Consider the following 26,949-nt stretch of genomic DNA (forward strand, 5'->3'; position numbering starts at 1 on the left):
TATTCCCTTACGATGCCTTCGTTATTTAAAAAATAACATTATAGTGTATATACCGTCTCTGGCTTTCAACCACGGATGTAGCCGTATCGCTATTTAATAGGTGTTATAACCACAAGATGTCCTGTGGCCATTACTTATTCGAGACATTCAGATTTGTCTTATACTCCATCAGATGTCCATGTGTCAGTATATACCAAGTTTTCTGTCCGCAGCTTCCGGTCTGTAATTTGGACTGTTCCGATGAGAAGATAAGATGTCTGGGCGAGCTGAGGGCTGTGTACCGACTCTGTGTCTACTGCTGTCCTTAACTAGTAGCTGCCTGCTGCTGAAGATCGCCACAGGTGAGTTATTACTGATATTTACATAGTTCAGGTGTATCAGATCTTCTCCGCTAGGTGTAATTAAACTGATCGTCTACCTCCGGGCGTTATTCAGAGCAGGAAACGCTTTTAATGTAGAGTGTACGATCCCTTCTTTATGTCTTCTACCCACGCCATCTTGACAATTAAACATCCCCATTAGCGCGCCGTCAACACTCGTACAGGAAGCTCTTACATTGTCTAATGGATTCCTACACCATGAAGTAGACACTTTTCTGAATTCCGATACATTGTCCAAAAATAGATCTCCTAATCAATTGTTTTGAACAAACGTTCGGAACCCGGAATCAGCCAACTCTTGTCAGTGTCCAGTATAGTCGTGTAAAACCTCGTGCTGTCTCGCCTTACGTGTAGCTGCCGTCCTGTAGCTGCAAAGGTTACAAACACAACAGCACTGTCATTAACAGTATAATTAACAGTAAAAATATACACATAAATGTGAGGTTTTTTTTATGTGAAATAAAATTTACGTTGGAAATCCATAGATAGTGTTCTTTTAGATGATGGCGTGTAAACGAAGTTGCCTCATGTACGTTGCGTGTAAATAATTACCGCTTACCAAAGTTGTATTTAATTTTTAGACGAATATACAGTTTGGCAGTTGGGTTAATCTGTGTTATGTAACACGTTCATGAATTTTCCAGCGCTTTGTTCTTTTATCTCTGATATATATGAATGTTATTGTTTATTATCATAAGACTAACATTAAATGTTTAATAATAACTTAATCTAATTAAATGTTATTAAAGTCTATAACTGCCACTGACAGGTGAGCCTCTGGACAGGTGCCGGGAACTGTTTTACACGACGCCGACCTGTGTGAATCACCCGGATGGTTACGGCTGCGAGTGTGGGCCAGGATCTCACTGGAATACTCACATGTGCATGTGTGAGTACCCTCTCTGTGTACCATTATGGAGGGTGGGGTGGTGTATAATTGGAGAATAAGAGCCAATTTCAAACAGTCATCTAACAATATAGAACGCAAGACAAGTGTGCTGTTCATTTTAATACTAAATTCGTCAGCAGACAGACAATAAACTGGACTGGAGCGATAAACTTAATTTGTGTCTGTTAAATTTAGGAAGAAACAATTTTTCCAAACTTCTATACTTTTACTTCTTTCGTTTACTTCTATTTTATTGTCAAGGAAACATCCCACTTTAATACAAAGGATCGTTTCTAAAATAGAAAATAGTGTGTCAACGTTCAGAGTTCCACTGTGTTTAAATTCAACAAAAGCTTAATGAGAGACCCATAATTACACTGCCCTTCCCGAAAAACCAAATTATTACGCAAGGAAAAAATAAATTGAATTAAATTTTGGAATAGTCACCATGTACCTTGCCGGAACTTGGCGGAAGTTCAAATTCAAAACATGGCGGACGATGGTTCGACTTGTTCGATTCAAAATTTGAACGGCTGGATTACTGTTCAAACATGGTTTAGCAATGCTGGCTTGGACACGTACGCTTGGTTGGCTTAGGGAATCCGTCTATTGCAGATATAAGGACAGGTTCCCGTTGTAAAGGTCGGTGAAATTTTCCGCGTTGGTCAGATAGCCAGCTTCCCAGGGCTCTACCTGCTGGTAGAGATCTGGATACCACTGGGCTATCTTACCTATAGGTATATTGCCTTTACTTGTAGCCACAGCAGTGGATTCTCGGCTGGAATTCAAGACACGGAAGCCGGTACGCTACACTCTACTCCTTGACAAGTCCTTCCCAGAGCTGACAAACTTCACAATTGTCTTCTGGATACGCGTCTCCCAACCAGAACACAAGGGAACCATTTTCTCCTACCAGCAAGGTGAACGGAAGAATGTCTTGCGCATGTTCAGTGGACCGACGCTTCAACTAGAGGTATGGAGAGATCGGAACGATACCGGGATTAAGTTACAACCTAACAAATGGCATCACATCGGCATAACCTGGTCCTCAGAGGGTACGTAGCACTTTTCCTCCGTGGCCCACTTCTACATTCTTCTTACTTTTAACTTTTTAACCAGTGACTTTGTATGATGATTGGACATAACATATTAGAGAAGTTACATATTTAAAAAAATATTTGCGAAAATATTTTTGTGAAGCTTTGCAAAAAAGCGTACATCTTCGGCAAACAAAATACCTACAGATCATGTAGCCTTAGTAACTATGCAGACGTACCGTTAAGAGGTTTGGTCGAAGCAGACCCTGGTGATAAGTTTGATCTATACGATACGTGGCTATGTAATTCTTTGCCTGATTGGACATTGATTGTCTGTTCTTACAATCAGTATTACATTAAAGTGTATAGGGTATTTAGTTACTTTGCTCTCGATGGACATGTACTAACGGTTAATTTGAAAATTGCCCTATAGACATTAGAAAAGCAGTAGCCTTGCTCTTTTTGCCACGATGGAAATGACAAGAAGATTGGTTTTGTCGGACATGGCCATTTTAGTGAAATGACTATTTAATCGCTCTCAGAGTAACCCCCTTCCAATCATTTCGGGATTTTTCAAGTAGTAAAATAAAGAGGACAAATCAAAAGAATATTTAAAATTATATATCTGTATTTTTTATGAAAGAAAAATTATTGAATATATAGAAAGGACCGAAAGGCACTGGCTGCATTTAAGCACACGCTATCGTCAGTCGTAAAAACAGAGATGAGTATTTGATTACATACCAAAATGTCCATAAACAAACAATGTATACACCAAGGCATTTACCTGTCTGAAAATGCATTGTTTATATCCTTCTATGAACAACCTATGAGGAACTCCCATGCCGAAAATTGAAAACTGTACTGGGAGTCTAACTTCAGCGACATACGGAACACTACAGTTTTATGTCAGTGTAGTGATTTCTTGGAACTGTGTGAAGATCTAAATGGTTAGATATTGTCTGACTTGGCGCTTGCGATAGCTTACAAAATAAAACCATGTTTTATGATTGTTTTTGGATAAGTAGGTTTAGAGACTTGTTTTATTTACTTGTCTAAGATTTTTTCACAGTCATTCTAAATAGGTCCATGCAGAATGTTAAATCTGCTGAATGCAGTTTAGAAAGCTGATGCAGTCTTATTGTAAAACTAGTCTAATTAGACGATCCAGCGTCAATACTACACATTCTTCTAAAGTTTCAATGCCTGTTGTCATGTTTGGTAGCCTTATTTGTCTTAAGCAGTGAATCAGAGTAAGGACGACAGTGTGGCAACCGGTGCAGAACAACCACTTGGAATATTTACCTGAAACCACCGCACAGCACTAGGATTGTAACAATTTTTGCTGACCCAAAGCTGCAACTGAATTAGCTGAAAACTCGTCTTCAAGTGTCAAGAGTAAGTCGCCTTCGGCCAGAACTCGTGAGACACGGAATAAATGACATGCGCAGTTGGAGAATGGATTGTTCCTCCCTTTCCCTTTGCTTTTCCAAATCGTCCGTATAAGGGTCAGTGCAATGAAATAAATTGTACTGTACTTAATGCTTCATTTCTAGGCGGCAATTGGTGCTTTTATCTGAACGGAAAGAGGCAACTTTCTGGACTCGGCCTCGGGCCTAGACGGAAGATCCCGAGCGGTGGTGAGTTTGTGTTGGGACAGTCATCAAGGCCAAACGTGGAGTTCCAATTGGACAATGCATTTCTTGGTGACCTTGCTCATTTCAACATTTGGAGTTACGCCAAGACGTTCCAGGCCATTGAGAAAATCTGGACCGATTGTACGTTCATGTATTGTGGGAACGCGGTACAATGGGTGGAGTTCCGGACAGGTACCAGGGGGGGCTATGAGACTGAGGTGGCCTTCTGGAATTGCACGTGAGTGAAATCTTCTAGGGCAAGTTTTCGGAGGTCCTTGCGGTGTTACGTAGATTGTTAATTGCCATAGCAACCAGTAGTAAGATATTGGGTGACCATGGTAGTTACGTACACTTATCTTAATATGGGCTTCATGCAGGACGGTCCTATAATGTTGGCAACTTTTCACATGCAGCATTATAAAAGTGTCTTATATTTGACAAATTTAAAGACAGAGTGGCAAATTTGTTAAAGTTTTTGAAGTATTTGTGTCACGATCAAACGTGACGAAATGTGAAAGCTATTTTACATTGCCACTGATGTTCTCCCAACGTTATCTCTGGCTTCAAAACCCATTTCTGCTTTGCACAGCGGATTACGTGAATATTTGTAGAATGAATAAGGCGTAGTCCTAAATACATTGATTGTTCTCTCATTGTATTTAATGTTTAGCCAAGGAACGATTAGCGTTGTCTCCATTAACATAATCAGCACATACTAATTAACTATCGGGAAATCAATGCAGGGTGTCTCTGACCCCAATCTGACTAATGGAAGCCCCTCTTTCTCACTATATACTCAGGTATCAACAATTTGTAACATTCGGTTCAATATATCCAATGTGTAACGATGTATAATAATTTTCTCATATGGACAAGACCATCTGGTTCACATGATAATTTCTTTGAACGAACAATTTATGAAACTTTTCTTTCAACATTTTTGATTGTAAGCTTTTTAGACCTGAGGCTCAGCTTTACTGAACTTTAATCAATGGCGTGTATAAATACATAATCTTACAGTGGGAATATGCTACTCCATGCCAGGAAAGAACGCAATTTTTTTTTACTCAGTAGAGACTCAACTCACTGGCCCTCCTTAAGTCTATTGACTTAATTTTAAAACACACTTCGCACATTTTCAATTTTCTTCTGACTCGTTCCATAAATCAATGGCGATATTTACTTCCTGTTTCAGGGTCAACGTGTTACACTCCAAATGAGGCAGCTACAGCATGTGACAAGTACTTGCAGCGAAAATAAAGGTAAAACAACGCCAGATAAAAGTGTTGAGCACTGTTGGACACGGACTCACTCGCTCCAAAACACAAAATTATTCAAATCATAGAACTTATTTCATTCATTAAGTCAGAATTAAGTAATTAAATGAACAATGAAGTTGAAATGTAATTATTGCTATTCATAAATCATCTCTTGTGTTTTTAAAAGCGTGTCTAAATGGGGGATATTTTTCTTGATTCCTTAAAAGTAAAGACAAAATCAACTGATTTTAGGGTTTAAAATAATGTCCTCCTTTGTGTATTTTCAGGTGCCATGTGTAATGTAGAGACAGTGGAAAACATCGAATGGTCCGAGAACTCCCGCCGATAACAATATATCATTACCCTGTCCAGGGCAGAAAGAGAAAATGAAACTAAACGAAACCTTAGGTAATGTATGTTATGCCATTCTTCTGGTCGACCAGGAATCTTCGCTATTTTCTTTTACTTGAAAAAACGAACGTCATAATTACGATGCGTCCGCACTGGCCTTGAATATTGTGGGATTAAATTACTTTGTTTGATTACTCGAACTGTAATAGTCTAATGTAAGGTTTATTTGTTCTATGCTTTATTTTCTTTTGAGCTTTATTTTGTTTTGGATTTTTCTTATATTGGTCGATTTTCGGATTTTGAAACAGTTGCAATTAAATATGCTTTTTGTTGTTGATCAGCACGCTAAGTTTAATTGCTAATTTGTATTTCGTGAGTGGAAAACGAATCATGTTTTTTCGGAATCTTAGAAAACCCAAGATTGCGTGTCTCGTGCGCGATGTCAGCTTTTCACACTGAACACAAATAATTTTTTATTCTTCGGTTTTTCGATAGTTGTCGAAGATATTTATTTGGGATTGGATCTTGCGTTTATAGATTTTTAATGTCGAGCAAAACCTGACGAGTAACTAATGCTAGAGTCGATTCAAGAAAGACATTTGTCACGTCGGTTAAAGTTTTGAATCACGATTTAAACATTCCTAATCTCAACCTCAGAAGACGAATAATTCCAATTTAAACGTCAGATTCCACAAACTTCCTCTAAACTGGAGGAAATCACAGTGCATAGATTAAACGACGACCATTTGTCAAATTTCAAACTTTCCCACGTTTGACACTGAACTGTATTTTTTTTGTAAAATGCGCATATAATTAACATCTGTCGGCAGTAAGGGACGAGTTTGATCGAGTTGTCTTTAAATGGCGTGGAAAGCTAGGTCAAAGCTCTAATCAGGCTAGCAGAAAACTTTCCTTCACTTCATCTCAGGCGGCTATTGATTTTCCGTGCACCGTAAAACATTCCATCTGGGACATTGTTAAATATAACCAACACACTGCGTGTTCCACTAACTCAATTGTCTGCGAATGTTCTGGAATGTGCACAAGTGGTATTGCTAACAACACCCTGTCATTCGGCACACCAGCGTCGGTTTTGACAAAACCAAGGTCGGTCACTTTGATCACGGTGAAAAGATAGAAAGTGAAAGTAGACAAATAAACACTTTTTCTTAAGCTCTCATCGAGTTGTCCTTTTAGACAACTGAGCAAAAAATGAATGCTACAGACTAAAATATTAGTGAGCAATTGACGTTATAGAGTAGAGCTATGTGGTAAAATCATCATGGCGTATATACGGAATGTTTTCGGCATGTATGCATACATCATTAAGCTGTCGACTATATGTTGTCGACGGCAGAGGGAATAATGTAGGGGAGTATGGATTTATCAACGAGTGTGCTTTTAAATGGAATCTGACATGGCCTCATTGGGCCATATTCAATTTCGGCCAAATGAATTTGTATTTTCCGCCTAATGTAAATAGTGTTGGCTGCTGTTATTAATGTTTTGTGGCCCAAATGAGTTGATGTACATATGACGTTACAAAACCTAAGTCTTCACCTGCCCCTGGTGTGGTTCGTATGTAGGGGGCTATTGGTTACAAACTTTACTCACCACCATGATATCTCTACACTGATGTCCCTGATGTGATTCGCATATAGGGGGATGTTGGTTACAAACTTTACTCATCGTCTACACCAGTGGCCATTCGCCTGTCCCTGATGTGGTTCGTTTATAGGGGGCTGTTGGTTACAAACTTTACTCACCACCATGATATCTCTACACTAATGGCCATTCGCCTGTCCCTGATGTAATTCGTATATAGGGGGATGTTGGTTACAAACTTTACTCATCGTCTACACTAGTGGCCATTCGCCTGACCTCGATGTGGTTCGTATATAGGGGGCTATTGGTTACAAACTTTACTCACCACCATGATACCGCTACATCGATGGCCTGTCGCCTGTCCCTAATGTGGTTCCTTTATATGGGGCTGTTGGTTACAAACTTTACTCATCGTCTACACCAGTGGCCATTCGCCTGTCCCTGATGTGGTTCGTTTATAGGGAGCTGATGGTTACAAACTTTACTGACTATCATGATATCTCTATACCAGTGGTCATTCGCCTGTCCCTGATGTAGGTCGTATATATGGGGCTGTTGGTTAGGGGGCTGTTGGTTACAGACTTTACTTACCATCATGATATCTCTATATCAATGGTCATTCGCCTGTCCCTGATGTTGTTCATTTATAGGGGGCTGATGGTTACAAACTTTCGCCTGTCCCTGATGTGGTTCGTTTATAAGGGGCTGATGGTTACAAACTTTACTCATCGTCTACACCAGTGGCCATTCGCCTGTCCCTGATGTGGTTCGTTTATAGGGAGCTGATGGTTACAAACTTTACTGACTATCATGATATCTCTATACCAGTGGTCATTCCCCTGTCCCTTATGTAGTTCGTATATATGGGGTTGTTGGTTAGGGGGCTGTTGGTTACAGACTTTACTTACCATCATGATATCTCTATATCAATGGTCATTCGCCTGTCCCTGATGTTGTTCATTTATAGGGGGCTGATGGTTACAAACGTTCGCCTGTCCCTGATGTGGTTCGTTTATAGGGGGCTAATGGTTACAAACTTTACTCAGCACCATGATATCTCTACACTAATGGCCATTCGTCTGTCCCTGATGTTGTGCATTTATAGGGGGCTGATGGTTACAAACTTTCGCCTGTCCCTGATGTGGTTCGTTTATAGGGGGCTGATGGTTACAAACTTTACTCACCACCATGATATCTCTAAACTAATGGCCATTCGTCTGTCCTTGATGTTTTTCATTTATAGGGGGCTGCTGGTTACAAATTTTACTCTCCACCATGATACCGCTACACCAATGGTCATTTGCCTTTCCCTGATGTGGTTCGTATATAGTGGGCTGTTCCTTACAAACATTACCTACCAGCATAGTGACCTATTCACACCAATCGCCCATATGAGTCAACTTCACTGCGTGGTTCAGTGAATGAAACGACCGGTGCTTACTCCGTTCAACAGCATCTATTCTATCGGTTCCTTTTATTGACTATCACACAAATTGTTTAACGGTTGCTAACAAAGTGAGCTGGGATTTGTGAGCCTTGCTCAGTTGTTGTCACATATATTGAACTCCATATTTCTAAGACATTGGGAAGCATTCAGGCAACCCATTTACAAACAGACACTGTTGTCTCTTTACACAAAGAGACAAAGTCATTAATACGTAAATTGAACCAGGTTTCAAATCATAATTAGCCGAACTATGCATGTGGACGCTCGAAACAGCCTTACTTTGATATTCGATGTTTATGTCTATTGATGATGTGATTAAGGCGGAATTTTGCCAAAAAAATGATTGGGACCATTATCTCTTTTTTGTTTGTGTAATCAGTACATGTAGGCTATTTGACGTCAGGTACCTATGGTGTCTAATATTTTGACATGTTGCTACGGTTTCAGACTACGCCACCAGACAGTGTTTCCGTACTAAAGAGAACGACGGCACGTGGGGTGACCCTAATGTTAATGACTGTATCTCCGATAGTTTGATGGACATTAAGCGTCGGGTACGTTCATGACGTTAGGGAAGCAACGGTCTTCGCACAGGAAGACGATACTTGTGCACTTCAGAAGGGTGTAACTGTTTACCTCAGGCAATCAACACTAAGTAGAAACCCCAGAAGAAACTTATGGCGTCAGTTATTTTCCATCAGCTTGGTGATGTACATTGTTGGCTTACAAACATGCAATAAGTCTTTCATTCATGGAGGTTTACTCTTTTAAATGTCGTGTAGCTGAGGCCAATTAATCACACACTTCTGGAAGTGAACAAATAAACTTTATTTAAAAGGTATTATATTCGGAGATTGCGAACTCCTTAACACTTACTGCTGATTCAATCAAAATAATTCTCTGAATCACTATGTCTTTTAAAGTCTCGACACCCGTGATTCCATGCTTCAACTGTGCAGTTAAGAAACGCTTCCGTTTTGTAAATAATAAAATTCATTTCGTAATGAATAGATGAAAGGAGCAGATTTTTTAAAAAAGTTTAATTTACTAATGGTTCTCTTAAGCTCTCAAGTGTTGAGGCATCTGAAGCTTATCTGCCTTTGTCCCAAAATTACTCAGATTCTTTGAAGCGCTTTGTGCTAACATCCGCTTAAATCAACATGTGTACATGCTTTTCTTGGAAATAATAGAACTGATTAATTGTAAACGCCGAGGTTTTATTATTTCAGATTAAAAAATCTCTTGAGGGAAAGTCGATGAAGGCGTCCTCAATCCTGATGCATGCTGACAAACTTCTGAATCACACGGTTAACCATAGATATGAAAACCCCGTGGACATCGCTACCGTCATCGATCTTCTGGCCATTCTAATAAAAACACAGGTGAGTTTTAAAAATACGCGAAACGTTGAAGTCAATGCTTTTAAGACGTCGACAAAACAGGTTGATATTTTTTCATTCGTAAACTTAGTGGAGAATATGTGGTAGCGCTGTCCGAAAACAGGATCCTTCTCAAGATGAAAGGTTTGACGGTTAAGATATTAGATGAGTTGATCCTTTGTGATTGCTACTGAATAAAACATATAAAAAATCTCATGGCGACACAGGTAACGTAATGCTTGTTTCTTTTCAACTGTTAAGAGTTGTTCTTTTATCATTAATTGATATTTAATGTTGTGCTCAATAATTTTCACTGCTACGTCGGAGGTAAGGTTTGGGGTTTTTTTAGAGGGAAAACGCAGCGCCCAGAGTAAACTTTCGCCTTTCCCAGGTAACTCGCAGAGAATACGTTGTGACAGTATCATACTTCACTGTTCACAGTTTTGTGGATAAGTTACCCACAAGATCAGTATATCATGGGAACACGCATCTTTGATTTACTGTACTATTTCCGCAGAATAGAAATCCAGTCTCCGATCAGGTAATTATTTATTCATTACCATTGTAGGGTATAACTTTACGTGACGTTTCCTGGTCTCATGGCACTCGGACGTTTTCAAGGACCGAGGCTTCTTACCCTACATTCAACCACACCAAGATATTTGCCGAGGTAAATAAGGCATTATACGGGAAAAAAGTAATTTATCGAAAAAATACATCTTAGTCATAAAATCCAATTAGAATCAGTGAGAATTCTATGCCAAATGAAGAAAATTATGCCCCGAAAGTTTTGTTTGAAAAAATGTCATTTTGGAGGTATTTTTTATACGTGTTAATTACCCCTCTATATTATGCAAAAATATTGATTAAAATACCCATTGGTTACTTCAAGTGCTTGCTGTGAGGGGTTCCTGTTTGTTTCTTAACAAGAACGTACGTTGGGACTTCAAGCAAGAAACAAATATACAAATCAACTTGGATTCAAATCATAGATGGCATTGGGTACAAGGTCTACCGGATTTAACAACAAATCATAAATGGCATTGAGTAGAAGGTCTACCGGATTTAACAACAAATCATAGATGGCGTTGGGTAGAAGATCTTTTAGATTTAACAGCAAATCATAGATGGCATTGGGTAGATTTAACAACAAATCACAGATAGCACTGGGTGGAAGGTCTACTGGATTTAACAAAAAATCATAGATGGCATTGGGTAAAGGGTTTACCGGATTGAACAATAAATCATACAACTGATGTTACAGCGCAGAAGGATTTTCTTTGTTTTTGTTAGCTTAATTTCTACTCAGTTTTTTTTGCCTGCACGACATCAGTTAGGTTTACGGAATACATGCGACGTTCAACTTCAGAGCTTTGTTTGAAATGTAACGTTGATTCTTCAGAACAATGCTTTGGGAGGTGAGTGTTTAAATTTTACAGCCGATCACAATTGTTTATGTTTACTGTGTCTGTACTTTCAGATAATCGCTGATATTGTAAATCATCTATTGGATAAAAAGAATGACGTAGCGTGGAACGCTACACGCCCAGTTGGTACAGAGGGCTCCGCCCTGCTCCAGACCATGAACAAGTTCTCCGCTGTGGTATCCAAGAGTCTGGAATATCACGTGAAGGACGAGATTCTCGTTAATAAAGAAGCCGTAATTAAAGTGGTCAGGCCAACTCTAGGTGATCGCTTGATTTATCAAAAACATAACTTTCTTATATGTTCAAAGCTGTTTTGATAATACGTATAAATATAACTGTGTATTTTCGGAACACACACTCCATCCTTTTCTCTAAGATAGGTTGGCCATGATTCCAGCTTAGCTTCCACATTAACCGCTCTAATTCATCACATTAACTGACTTGGAACTCGGTACTGTCGCGTGCGCTATCCTCGAAGTGCCAACGATGTACGGTCCCGTGATGTTTAAGTCATTCTGAACCTACATAATGCGCGAATAACAAACACCATAACTTCGCAAACCGCCATTTTCGAATCACGTGACTTCGTTGCTGTAGTGGACTCACCTGCTTTTTCTTAAAATTAGATTCTCTCATTTTTTCACAATATTTGATTGTAATTTCCTCTGTTCATTGTTAACACACAAATTAAAGTTGTTAGTTGCTCTTTTAATGGTGCACGATGCCGAGTGCGGCCGACTCGAACTGAAAATGGCAGCTAGCGAAGTTTGGCTTGCTGCCGATGCTCCAGGTATATTTATGATAATTATGACGTTGGCAAATAACTAGGTAATATGAAGACAGAATTACTTCGGGTTAAAGGAAATATGTTTTTTGTAGCGTACAGCTTTGCCATACTGAGGATAGCACACTCGAAAAGACCGAGTTCCAGACCGAGTACAGATCTCTTTTTCTCAACACTAACCTGGGAAGAATGAAACAGTTCTCAGATCTAACTCAATGCTATACAGCACAGTTCAAGATGATCGACTGTGCTTCTCACTGTGATTAAGCATGTAGTCGTTTTTATCGCATGCACCTCAAGTCATTTAAAGCTGGAGCTACCCTAGATGATGATGCTCATGTGTTTTGCATTTTCTTTTAACATTTTCCTATTAATACCTTGCATTTACAGATTTATGTATTTCTTAATACTTTCAGCCTTTAAGATCAGCAGTCAGTGGGTAGAGGAGTTTCACGGAGTTACCTTCCCTGATTTTCGAGATAGACGGGAGTTCGGATTGTTACCAAAAGATGGGATATTGGAACTTCCTAGTACCGTGTTACAGTCTTATAACTTATCTGGATTGCCTGGTAAGGACATGGAACCAGTCGAACACATGATGACGTAGTCAACAGTAGTTGCTTTGACGACCAGTGAACTATATTTTACTATTTCATTCATGTTAACTCTCTCCACCAGAATTAGTCTAAATTCTTGAAATCTGAAGACACAGGCGTTACTATATATTCCCGCTTTCTTTATGTTTTCAACAAGTAAGCATTCAGAAGTTTGACGATGTATTCACTTTTCAGCACCTTCCTCTTTCTTTACAGTTTTTATCGGGGTGTCTAGTTTCCGATATGCCAATATGGCATGGGTTGTACCGAACCATGACATAAGGGGGTAAGGAATACAATTGTTCTGTGTATTTGTTGGCATTTCAAAGCGCTGGTAGATCTGTTGTGGATGTTTTCCCTAGTACTTCTGTCAGCTTCTGCTTACTTAGAACTGCAATGTCTCAGTTATGAAAATCACAAAAAAAAAAAATAAAAAGATAAACATTTACGTGGGATGCTTTATCGATGTATATATACATTTGGTTTAGTGTTGTCGTTCTTTCAAGAAGTAGCAACTTATACATTCCCAATTCAAGCACTATGCCTTAAGTAGAATATGGTAAGAACGCAGTAATGTTGATTGCAATTGATGAAACGTTACTGGTTTAGAATTACTCAAAACGCCCTTAGGGCCTCAGTGGCTCAGTTGGTTAGCGCACTAGCGCAGGGTAATAACCCAGGAGTCTCTCACCAATGCGGTCGCTGTGAGTTCAAGTCCAGCTCTAGCTGGCTTCCTCTCCGGTCGTACGTGGGAATGTCTGCCAGCAACCAGGGTGGTCGTGGGTTTCCCACGAGATCTGTCCGGTTTCCACGCAGCATAACGTTGGCCGCCGTCGTATAATTGAAAAATTCTTGAGTACGGCATAAAACACCAATGAAACGAATTAATCACTGAATCAAAACGTCGTGTTCTCACCACATTTAATAAGTACTTTTATGAAAACAATGAAAAATGACCAAAGTCATCATTTGAACTTCATGTGAAGTGGGACAATCTGTCTGTTGTATTCCTTTCGAAAATCCTGAATGTTATCAAACTAGCCTAAACTGTTGCAAAATAAGAGCCAAGGACATTGTCTTCTTGCTAACTCAAACGGAGGGTTCGTTTGCGTGAATTTCAGTAAGTCCAAAGAGAACCACGTGAACACGCCGATCGTGGCTCTGTACCTCCATATGGACCAGGAGAATGGAGACATGGAGAATCTTACAGACCCTATCCTTTTAAAACTGCCATTTCTAGATGTGAGTCATTTCAGAATTATGGGCGTAAAATTCATGTAAAACGAAATCACACTTTAGAGCGAGGGTGGCATGTTAAATTTCATGAGCAGATTTCGGGGTGTTATCTGAGCTTGATGAGATTGTTCAAATGTGTAAATGTGACTGAAACAAGGTTTTGTGCTGAGTAGCTGCCCTGAAAACAAAAAAATCAAACCGTGTGAAACCAGAAGTAAAGGCCCTATCAAATTGTCCTTTGTTCTGTATTTGCTTACCAATTCACCATGTGAAGGAGGCTTGAAATGTCATGTTGAAGGTCTAGCTCATCTTCACTTTGGTTTACATGAACATAATACCCGCTAAAGTGACGAAGATGAACCTAGGTGATTTTTCTTATAGACGTTTGGATTATGGGACACCGAAGCTTTTTTTTTGTGTCACAATGGTATCTTTGTGTGAAACTTTAAATGTTGTCGTATCTCATGTGATTATCAAAACGAACACACACAGCCCTCCTTGGAGTATTGTATTGAAACTATAGTTTCTACAGTATTTTTGTTCGTTTGCTGATGTTGCACGATGTTGTCATTCATCCACTGTTACTGTATATTACTCTCTGCTCCTTAGACCTTCAACATTTCAAACCCGGAGTGTGTACGAATGCGACATAGAAACCGGTATGTATATGAAACATATATGCTAAATAGTTATACTTTCTGAAAACAATAGAAGTATATACAGTGAAGAAACTATATAGTAAGGACATATAGCCAAAACATCGAAATTTGTAAGTTTCTTCAAGTTTTTTTACTCATTAATCAAAGTCACATCCTGAACTAGTCAGAACTATAGTTAACCCAGCTGTATACGATATTTTCTTCTTGACATGATACGTGAATTTCCTAAGTATGTGCTCTAGCCGCTGTACCACTGAAGCATATGTACCATTATTTACTGTTACAGAAGTTCACACTGGGGCTGGTCCACAAGCGGATGTGTTCTGTTGGAGGACAGACTGAAATCCGGGAAATGCGCATGCGCTGTGCCAGGAGTATTTGCCATCACCACAGACATGTACAACGTAAATGTAAGTGTATTTAATAAATGAATGAGAAGCCTGGCACCCAGTTCGTAATACAGCCATCTTTGTAAAAGTCATGTTGCATGAATCTAGCATTATTGTATTACGTTAGGTTATATTCCAAGAAAATGTGATCTACATTTATCGCAAAGTAAGTGACATAAGTTATTTGAACAGTTATAAATCTTTCCGCTCTTTCAGCGTTATAATGAATGATGAGTGTCTGTAAATGTTAAAGGGTTTTTTAAGCAATTCTTGTGGCAAAAATGGTATTGTGACAACGTAATTTTGTCACAGTATCATTTTTAGTGTTAGTGGTGGAAGTGACAACGTAATGTGGCCGTTGTCCATCGAACAAAAAAGCCTACAGTGGTAGACTTTCACTGGTTACTGGTGCATTGTAACGAAATGCCTGTATTCCGTTAACATTTTAACAGCTTCATTCCATCTACGAAATGGTCTACATTCCGTCCACCAAATGGTCTACATTCTATCTACCAAATGGTCTACATTTTGATATAACAAAAGACTTATAAAATAGAGAGTAAAACCAGAGCAATGAAGAGTGTCTTGATTAACACAGCATCTGCTGTAATCCCCACTAATGACATTTCACGGAGGAATACCAGTAACAAGACGTATTCTGACGTTAGTTGTATATCTGTACATTGCGTTTTAGTGGGACATATAACTGTATATTGTGTCACACTGGGATGTATAACTGTATATTGTGTCGCACTAGGACATATAACTGTATATTGTGTCACAGTGAGACGTATAACTGTACATCGTGTCATAGTAGGACATGTAACTGTATATCGTGTCACAGTGGGACATATAACTGTATATTGTGTTTTAGTGGGACATATAACTGTATATTGTGTCAGACTGGGATGTATAACTGTACATTGTGTCGCACTAGGACATATAACTATATATTGTGTCACAGTGGGACGTATAACTGTACATCGTGTCATAGTAGGACATGCAACTGTATATTGTGTTTTAGTGGGACATATAACTGTATATTGTGTCAGACTGGGATGTATAACTGTACATTGTGTCGCTATATATATATATATATATATATATATATATATATATATATATATATATATATATATATATATATATATATATATATATATATATATATATATATATATTGTGTCACAGTGGGACGTATAACTGTACATCGTGTCATAGTAGGACATGTAACTGTATATCGTGTCACAGTGGGACATATAACTGTATATTGTGTCACACTGGGACGTATAACTGTATATTGTGTCACAACAGGACATATAACTATATATTGTGTCACACTGGGATGTATAACTGTACATTGTGTCGCACTAGGACATATAACTGTATATTGTGTCACAGTGGGACGTATAACTGTACATCGTGTCATAGTAGGACATGAAACTGTATATCGTGTCACAGTGGGACATATAACTGTATATTGTGTCACACTGGGATGTATAACTGTACATTGTGTCGCACTAGGACATATAACTGTATATTGTGTCACAGTGGGACGCATAACTGTACATCGTGTCATAGTAGGACATGTAACTGTATATCGTGTCACAGTGGGACATATAACTGTATATTGTGTCACAACAGGACATATAACTATATATTGTGTCACAGAGGGGCGAATAACTGTATGTCGTGTCATAAAAGGACATATAACCGTATATTGTGTTTCAGTGGGACACATAACTGTATATCGTGTCACAGTGGGACACATAACTGTATATTGTGTCACAGTGGGACATATAACTTGATATTGTGTCACAGTCGGACATATACCAGTATATCCTGTCACAGTGGTACATATAACTGTAACTGTATTTTGTGTCACAGTGGAACATATAACTGTATATTGTGTCACAGTGGGACATGCAACTGTATATTGTATTTCAGTGGGACATATAAACTGTATATCGTGTCAGAGTGGGACATATGCCAGTAAATCCTGTCACAGTGGGACATATAACTGTATATCGTGTCACAGTGGGACACATAACTGTATATCGTGTCACAGTGGGACATACAACTGTATATCGTGTCACAGTGGGATATATAACTGTATATTGTGTCACAGTGGGATATATAACTGTATATTGTCTCACAGTGGGACATATAACTGTAACTATATATTGGGTCACATTGGGGCATATAACTTTATATTGTGTCACAGTGGGGTGAATAACTGTATGTCGTGTCATAGTAGGACATATAACTGTATGTCGTGTCACAGCGGGACTTACAACTGTATATTGTATTTCAGTGGGACATATAACTGTATATCGTCTCAGTGGGACATATGAGTGTATATTGTGTCACAGTGGGACGTATAACTGTATATTGTGTCACAGTGGGACCTATAACTTTATATCGTGTCACAGTGAGACATATAACTATATATTGTGTCACATTGGGAAATATAACTGTAAGTGTATATTGTGTTTCAGTGGGACAAGGGTTACAAGCGGCCCCTCCTGATGAACGTCGCCTCTTATGTCGGATCTTCCATCTCAATGCTCCTGTCCTTCCTCACCTTTGCTGGTCTAACATACCTGAGGTAAAATATACCTCGATGAAACGCTTTGTTTATTACCGCTTTTATTTCGCTTTGTGTATGTTTGTCAGCAACTATGTTATGTAGGGAACTGGATGATATTTGTGCATAGGTAGGCCTGCAATAAAGTCCAATCTCTTGAATTTTTGTGGTGATAAACATTTGCATTCGTGGTTATCACAGAAATATGTCCTTTGTGGATAATTGCCTAATATTCAGTATTCAAATTTGAAAGACAGTTACATTGACATACATATACAGCAGATGGCAGGTGTTCCATCAGTGCAACACAGGCTCAGGAGTTATCTCCGTTGAATCTGTTCAAAATCGCTCACATGGTCTCTCAAAGATAATTTGTCTTTTAAAAAAGTTGCAACCTTATTATTTGATTCCATGACCTTGTTCTATTTGACAACGATCTTTTTTTCTCTCTAAATAAACATCTACGTCGAATTCCATATAACAGTTGGGCAACTCTACATGTACGCTACCACACGTTAGAATTAGGCGTATAGGTTTAATCGGGAGACATCAGGTAACATATTCCAGTCATCATCCAAGAATACTTAGCATATACTTCTATCTAGAATGTAATAAGCCAATCAGAATGGTTCATACATATTGGACTGTCCCATTTTCATCACAGCGAATCACTAATGTCACACACAAGGAAATCATAAGTTCTTTTCTTGCACCTCTATAGTGCAATATCAGTGTCAACTTTTATGGTTATTGTTTTGCACAGAACCTCCACCAGCACTGCTCATCTGCACAAGAACCTGGCCTGTGCTATCTCCGCCAGTCAGCTCACCTTCATGGTCGGCATTGACCTGTATGACTATCAGGTAGGTGAGGTCTACTATTGTCACAGGTTATAGCACAAGAACCTGTGCTACCCCCGCCAGTCAGCTCACCTTCATGGTCGGCATTGACCTGTATGACTATCAGGTAGGTGAGGTCTACTATTGTCACAGGTTATAGCACAAGAACCTGTGCTACCCCCGCCAGTCAGCTCAACCTCATCGTCGGCATTGATCTGTATGACTGTCAGGTAGGTGAGGTGTACCGTTGTCACAGGTTCTATCACAAGAACCTGTGCTATCTCGGTCAATTAGCTCACCTTCATGGTCGGCACAAAACAACCGGATATGAAGGTCGTATTATTTCCACCTTCCAGAAGACCATTTTACATGGCAGATAATCAGCTACTACCCGCATTTTGTTTAATCTTTGTATGATATTCACCTTGTCTAAAATCTATGTATTTAATATCCAAAACCATCATCTGTTTCAGTTTCTTTACAATATTAAGTTATGAATTAAAAGACAGTTGCAGATTTCCATAATAGTGTCGGAAAGACAGTTGCTTTATTGAGCATAATATCAAGAAAAAATAATCATATTTTTTGGACGTTTACTAACTTACATGGAAATGTAAGGGTTAATTCCTGATACGTTTGTATTATAATATCCACTTGAGTCGAATGATACAAATGTGGAAGAAATCTCGTTTCTTTGTTCGCTTTAGAAGCCTTTATAGGCTCTGTTTAATGGTATTAAGCATATTTGTATATTTGTAATTTTTTAGGTAGTCCATCAATTTTTTGTACAAGTCTTGATTTAGATATCGACTCATCACATTGAGGCCTATTTTAAATTATGCCAACCCTGAAAATTTGGAATCACACAGAAAACGTACTGGAATCTGTCAGTGATAGTTCACAAGATTTAATCTTACATTGTAAAACGAATTTGAAAATGGGTATTTTATTAACACTTCACTAATACTTCGTTCTTTCTTTCTTTGAAAGACAGATTTGATCGTGTTGCTATTAACATATACTGAATTATTTCAGATCGCCTGTCAGGTGTTCGCGGTGATGATCCACTATTTCGTGCTGGCCTCCTTCGCCTGGATCATGAACGAGGCGTTTAACTTGTACATCATGATAACCTACACGGCTCACTCCCAAGGCGATCACGTGCCAGACTCTGGATCCAATCTACGCTACTATATCTTAGGATGGGGTAAACACACTGATATTTATCTATTTTTAGATATCGTTTGATAAGCTTCATAAAATAGAACTCTTCTGTAACGTCAGAAAAAGTTTCTATTTTTTTTTTATGGACTTAATTGTTGCGTAACACCACATCCAACGCTTTTTAACTTATACGATGGTAGTTTTATGGGTTGACCAAACCGGAGTGCCTGGGGAAAGCCATTGATCTTTGGCAAGCTACTAACGAACTTTCTTACGTCTGATGCACTGATATACGTGGTCTTCAACGGCTCCGTCTACCAAGTCCGCAAGAACAGTTAAAAAGGACTATTTCTAAAAGTGTTTAACGTATATCAGCTTACTATTGCTTTGTTCAGTTGCAGAACTACCCAAAATGTCATTTACTCTAGTGGTTTTGGTAGCAAAACCCTAGACATGTATACTTTTCTAGAGAATGTTAGAATGTGTTGTTGTTCGAAAAAGTTACTTTTTAATGCATGTTGTTCTTTTTGTTAATCCTTTCCAGTAATTCCCGGTGTTTTAGTTGGTGCTTTTGTCGGAACACAGGGAGAATTATACTATGCTCACAATATGTAAGTATGTTAGCACTAACAAAATATACTCTTGCACAATGTTGGATTAAAACCCTCAAAAGTTGATAAGTAATGGTTATTCAGTTGTGTATATCTGAAAATTAAATTCGTCATCTAATTGTGCATATATTGAGGTCAAATGCATTTCTTTATAACTAAGAGTCCACCAACACTAACAGCGGGGATTGGGAGGTAGGGGGGTGGTGGGTAGGGTGGATATAGAAATTCCGTATTTTAAAATAAATAAATATGTAAAAATTGTATGCATTATGAGATGGTATTACATTACAGTGATCATTAGTGCTGAAAAGGCATTACTCTAGGCATAAAACTCAATCAAATATCCATGTCAGCTGAAATGTTTGCCCGTGTCGTGTTCTGATTACAACTGTTAATACAAGTACCTCTTTGATACCCATAAGGTCCTCGTCAGCATAGGGTTAAAGCAGATCACAATTCATTAAGTTTATAAAGGGAGTCGTCTGGAATGCATTCCAGTTCAAATCTAAACAACATACTTAATGGATATTCCAAAGAATATATTCCTTGGAGGTGTTTTGCTCACAAAATTTGGCTATACATCGATGCTGTGTCTAAAATCTTTACAACGTGGCTGCCGTTAAAAGTTAAGATGTAGTCTACAGATACAAATGTATATGTAAGCTCTCACAGCTGCCCAATAATTCTCAAATGTTTAACTTAGTTTACAGCCAAATACGAACTTTCGAAATCTACATTATTAAATAAGTGCTTGGTAGGCCAATGTGCAAGTGTAATGAAAACTTTTCTTTGCTACAGGTGTTGGATAGCCTGGGGACATCTCTGGTTGTTCATAGGGCCTATATTAGGGATAATCATTGTGAGTATATTGAATTACTTTTAGAGTAAAGATGATGACAAAACTGAAACGGTGTATTATTTATCACTAACGGATAAAAGTGATATGCGACAGTGTTTCAGCTATTGTTATCCCATCTCTTACACGGCCAGGGCATATCGACATTATAGTCCTCACTTTATATTTTTTTCTAAAAAGTAGGTAAATAATAAATAAATTGTTATGCAGTAAATTGTGAAAATCACAAATATTAATTACGTTAAAGCTGAATAGGGTAAGCGTCCTCATTCGAACTAGGTTTGTAGTGCAGTATTCGTGCTTAAACCGCTTGCGTGAATTATACGGGGATTCAAGGGCAAAAACTCCATCCAAAACAAACTGCAGATGCTAAAATGGTGTTACTTCCCTTGAATCATATGGGCGCATTGACGTTTTATTATACGAGAGTAGATGTTTTAGACACTGCTGGAGATGATTAACATCAAATCAACATCGTAACTGTTAAGATGTAAAACGTACGAGTCTAACAGGTTTGGAGATCATATGTTTCCATTTTCTCTCAGGTGACAATACTGGTCCTTATTTTCACCGCCAAAGAACACAACGAAAATTCCTACACAAAAAGTGAGAAAACAAACAAAGTTATTTTGTAAGTATTTTCTAAAGTTTGTTTGATTCCAGGTAACACTTTACGTCGTGACCAGAAAACGTTTTAAATCATCTTGAAGAAAGCCTGTTTTTGTTTGAGATGAATTAATTTTAGTATATATGCTCGATGTTTAAGCACGCTTTCTATGGCTAAATCTTCAATCCTAAATATTACTTACTCTGGTCAGGGAGCTACAGGTATCACGTTATGTTCACTTCTTCGTGTGGAAATAAAGTGTTTTTTTTTTACTGTATTCATTTCTTTGTCTGAAGAAGCTATTTTTGGCTGTACCCATTTCTTCATGTGAAGATAGTGGGGTTTTTTGGCTATATTCATTTATTTGTGTGAAGAAGTTACTTTTTGCTGAATTCATTTCTTCGTGTGAAGATACTATGGCATTTTTTCTGTATCCATTTCTTCGTGTGAAGATAATATGTTTTTGCTGTATTCATTTATTGTGTGCAGAAGCTATTTTGGGTTGTATTCATTCCTTCTTGTTAAGATACTACATGGCTTTTTTGCTTTATCATTTCTTCGTGTGAAGATATGTTTTTTTTTGTGGCTGTATCCATCTCTTCGTGTGAAGATAATATGTTTTTTGTTGTTGTATCCATTTCTTTCTTTGACGATACTGTGATATTTTCCCTTTCTAGGATACACTGTAAATCGTTGTGGACACAAGTGATACTTCTAACCGTGTGCTGGGCCTTCGCTTTCCTCTCTGTGAAGATGATGGACCCAATCATCAAATACCTGTATGCCATTGTGCTATGTATACAGGTAAGTGAATTAACAAGTGTGTCATATAACATCTGTCCGCTAGATGCAAGTAACAGTCATTGGTTCCACTGTATAAAGACACTACATGTAACGTGCTTTATAGTAAATTAGTTGACTCTCAAATCAGTTGTTCAGTCTAAACTGGTCCGTCGGTTTTATGAAAACTTTTATGCGGGATTACACAGTGGCAAGGGAATATTAAAGTAAACTATTTATTCTGTGCATTAAAGCTACTACTTGTGTTTTCGTGGATACTCTGACTGTTATATACCGGATATTGTTATGGCTGATCCGCTCTTCAAGTCGACCAAGCCGGTGACATTATCCTGATTGGATACGGTTGACAACGACTGCTCGAAGCTACGATGACAAACCAGGCCCAATTGCTCCCTTGTGGGACGCAATATTTCGTAAATTCGGCTTAAAAAGGTGACAGTTTAAAGGACATTGATTATCTATGCTGCTCGGTTGAACATCCAATGGATGCCCGTGGATTTGCGTCCGCGCCTGGTTCCCGACGTCCTAGTGAAGGGAACCAGATGTCTATCACTGGAGACCCGTCTGGGGATGTCTTTTGTGTCCCAAATCTGACATCTGTCAACTTCTGAGCGCTCGTCGCGACCTCTCATTAAAAATCGATACAACTCAAATGTTATTCTGTCATTTTTTGCAGGGATCGTTTTTCATTGTCTTCTTTTTATTACTCCACGAAGAGGTACGTATGGATTTTCTTGACCTCTCTCCTAAAAATGTCAATGATCAAATTCCCTTTCTGCCATTCTTTTTTCTGTTTTGTGAAGTTCCCCATACAAGAAGAAATACACTGATTTATTGCATTATTAGCATTGCCTGTGTTGCTAGTGAAAGGCAGATTTACTCTGAAATCACGATTATATGTGTCAAAACGCTTTTTTTTATTCAGTTTAAGAGATCTAATATATATGTATTTTTCAACGATACTAAAGTAAAAAGTGGAAAAAATCAGCGTATATTAACCTTTCTTATTTTTTCTGACGATATAAAAAATGCGTTTCATTAGATTAGCTTGTCTGTCTGTCTTTTCCGAACACTACCTCCCTTCATTCTTGACGCGAAGGTTATTAAACTTCTGACACCACAGTGACGTTGTTTCTATTGCAATAAAAACGAGAAATACTGGCCATGTCATTCGGGAAGTTCATGATTATTGCCTGTTGTCATGATACTGACTTTCTAGGATAAGCGGTCGTTATGTGAGGATCGTGGGAACTCGGTTTTTTTTTTTACAGTCTCGTGCAATGACGTATTCATATGTATATTGATTCTCCCTTCCGCGTGTACTTTCGAGCTAAGCGTTGGTTTGAAACGTGTTATGTATTCAGCCCACAGCTATAACGTTCAGCCATTATTGTCAAAGCGGACACCTATGGACGATGTGATATATGGACGGAGGGGCTGAAAAGGGTCGTATATAAGGTTAATGAGGGACGTATATTCGGACGGGGCTGGACGAACACGTGTTTGTAGGGGTTTAACAACTTGTCTGTTTTCAGACGCACATGTTTTCTGTTTAATGAATAGCGTGTAATTAGCAAGTGGCATGGCGTATTAGCCCGGTTACTTCTAACACACCCTTGCCTCTAAATTAAGTTGTGTGTCGTTTGGAGCGAACCATCTGCGCGGAATTGCCGGATAACGGGTTCCTCAATAACCAGCCTTTTCTTCCCACCTTGTTAAAATAACTGTCCGCGGCGGACGGTGGCACTATGATCCTCGTCACGTGACCAACATTCTCGCCTGCTCGAGATGTCTAGTCCTGCCCATATTTTCCACCCTGTTTAATCAAATTAAACCTGTCATCGTGAAATTGATATATCGTCTCGAACTGTTCGCCGTCATTACAGGGGATTTCTAGATTAGAAGTATTTACTCTCTTGAACAATTGTGATCCGGGCGTAGCGGACACATCTAAACATGTCCCGTCTTTGGAAGCATGAGTGAGTAAAGCACTTAAGGCAATTGGTTATATTGTGACCACTGTCTCGGTCGTGTGATGATGAGAGATGGCGTAAACTGCCAGACATCTGGGACGGGCTAAAGTTTGCTCTATGGCTTAATATGGGGCAATTAATGTGCCGGCCTCTTCTGCCGGGTAATGTTTAAAAAGGATGGGACAAGCCGGTAGGGTATTGAGCGAACATGTGTGTAGGATTACCGCCTACCAATAGAGAGACGTGAATTCATCACTTCTCCGAGAAGCATCCCCCAACTCTCCTGTCTTCGCGACTTGGCTCACAGTCAACTTCTCCCCTTTCCTTCGCCTGCCCCTCCGTCTTTTTACTGACCGTAACAATGAGTCCATTCACACCGCGTCGTGTCCGAAACAGCTGAACCGTAGCCAGATCAGAATCACCGAGTCTTTGAGGCGTTCGCGTAGGGTTTGAAAGCGTTTGTACAGGAGCTAAGAAATCTTCCCGAAACATGAGAGTCAATTAGCAAATGAGCAGCTCGGAATCAAATACAGAACGCGTGAGCAACTTGTTAACGAATGTCCACAATTCACTCTGCATCAGGTTTTTTGACTTTTAATTTAACAGATTGGTTTAGAAAAAAATCTGAAGAAAGAATGGATATGTTAACATTGCCAAGAAAATAAGCCATTCGTAAATATGAAAGTGTAGTGCATGTGTCATAATTTTTTTTTACTCGGCGAGTAGTGGTTGTTGTCTAAACGTTTTGAGAGCTTTTTATTTGTACCTTCCTCCGTTTTCATATTTTCATTTCATGAACATTTTCTGTCTGCTTAATTAAAGCGGTCTGCATTTGCGGGGAGGAGGATAAGAGAGGGCACTCGATGGCCTAAATATTTAAAACGGTGGCTTGCTGGGACAATCAAGCAATTGATCAATGGGATCGCCTGTTTGAATTCAGCTCTTGCTTTTTTCGGATGCTGCTTTAAGTCAGGTGGAGTGTCTGGTATCGGGTGTAGCGCGGTGGGGTACTCTGGAGAACTCCGACTTCCTCTAGTTCCTACATTCTTCCACGTTGACTCCATAGCCATTTTAAAATATCGGAGTGAAAGAAGAGGCATGTTGGACCAAGTTTCCTCCACAAATAAACCTGACCGCCATCATATAAGTGGAAATTTCCTTACATCGGCGTTAAGCAAATAAACAACCGAACGTAGATGTAAATTGTAGATAAGCTGACTAACCCTTCAACCATGAGGTGCCAATTTTTGGCCCGGTTTCCTTCATCAATTGCCTTTTTATTAATTATGAAATATTTTTGAGCACGACAGAAAACATAATATTTAGCTTCGGGCGAATGAGATAAGTAATGATTAAATTAATTTCTTGTTATTGAAACCAATCCGCCTCCTTTATGATAGATAATTAATTAACGAAAGAAATAATGAGAGTGGTTTTGATGGAGTGAATATCTTTGACAAGGAAATAATGCTGAAACAATACATCAATGCACAAATGACCGTTATGGTGGTCCAGGATACACGGGATCAAACCCGGATCGCGCCATATCAGAGACTTTCAAAATGGTACTTGTTGCTATATCGTTTGGCGTTCAGCACCGAGAGGTTGGGACAAGGAAACAGGACTGGTTGGCCCGGTTTCAGTATAATGTGACTATGTGGTGTGTTATGTTTGGTGTTTACGGCATGATACTTCAGTAGAGGTAGAGCGTTGGCAATATATGTACACACACAACTTATGTCTCCTCGTCGTCATGTGATTGAGACATTGTTAAACACGACGTTATAACCATAAGCATACATAAATACGCAACAATCAATTTCTCTGTCTGCACAGGTTCGAGCAGCTATCCAAAGCAGTCGTAAGAAAAAGACGCTGGTAATGCACGGTTTTGATTACACTGGGGACGATAACTCCATGGATTCCTTCGGCTCCTTCAACGTGATGTTTGATAAGGTGAGAGGAACATTTTTACAGAAATGTGATTATCAAGTTACAAAAGTCCAAACATGTATATTGCATGATCACCGCTAAGAAATTAATTTTATCTTTGTACACGATGTAATTTTCTTTTATTAATCCTGTTTCTTAAACTTTATAGAACTTAACAGTCATGTTGCTTCTTGCATTGTTTTTCCAGGAAATTGGAGAAAATTTACCGTTAGAAAAACAGAAATTAAAACCGCCTGGAATAAGAAAAAAACAACGTTCTCGGATAGAGGCGAGTAGCGACGAGGCTTCAGATTGCGAAATTATGATCACAAGTGTATGAGATTCTGGACGAAGATGACTCAATACACCTGGAGGGCTTCTTACAGCGTTATACCGGCGACTTGCTCGAACAACAGGAGTTGGTAAATCGCTGTATTTGTGATTCCTCGATGATGATCTCTCAGTACATCGGGAGGACTCCCTACAGCGCTATACCGGTGACTT

General features: G+C 38.9%; 1 protein-coding gene across 1 annotated transcript; it reads left to right on the forward strand.

The window, feature by feature from the left end:
* Positions 1–253: 253 nt before the first annotated feature.
* Positions 254–26,949, forward strand: LOC135481862 (adhesion G protein-coupled receptor L2-like). The gene is given in 25 exon segments (XM_064761613.1): positions 254–341; positions 1,150–1,269; positions 2,028–2,324; positions 3,863–4,143; positions 4,145–4,181; positions 5,575–5,610; positions 9,053–9,159; positions 9,835–9,987; positions 10,553–10,654; positions 11,465–11,672; positions 12,612–12,764; positions 13,008–13,077; positions 13,913–14,033; positions 14,637–14,686; positions 14,973–15,096; positions 17,574–17,683; positions 18,426–18,525; positions 19,537–19,708; positions 20,210–20,276; positions 21,075–21,135; positions 21,678–21,763; positions 22,417–22,543; positions 23,217–23,258; positions 26,350–26,469; positions 26,654–26,949. Coding segments are annotated over 25 exon segments (2,964 nt in total). The 3' UTR covers positions 26,786–26,949.

This window comes from Liolophura sinensis, chromosome 1 (assembly GCF_032854445.1).
Source record: "Liolophura sinensis isolate JHLJ2023 chromosome 1, CUHK_Ljap_v2, whole genome shotgun sequence".
Classification (NCBI taxonomy): Eukaryota; Metazoa; Mollusca; class Polyplacophora; order Chitonida; family Chitonidae; genus Liolophura; species Liolophura sinensis.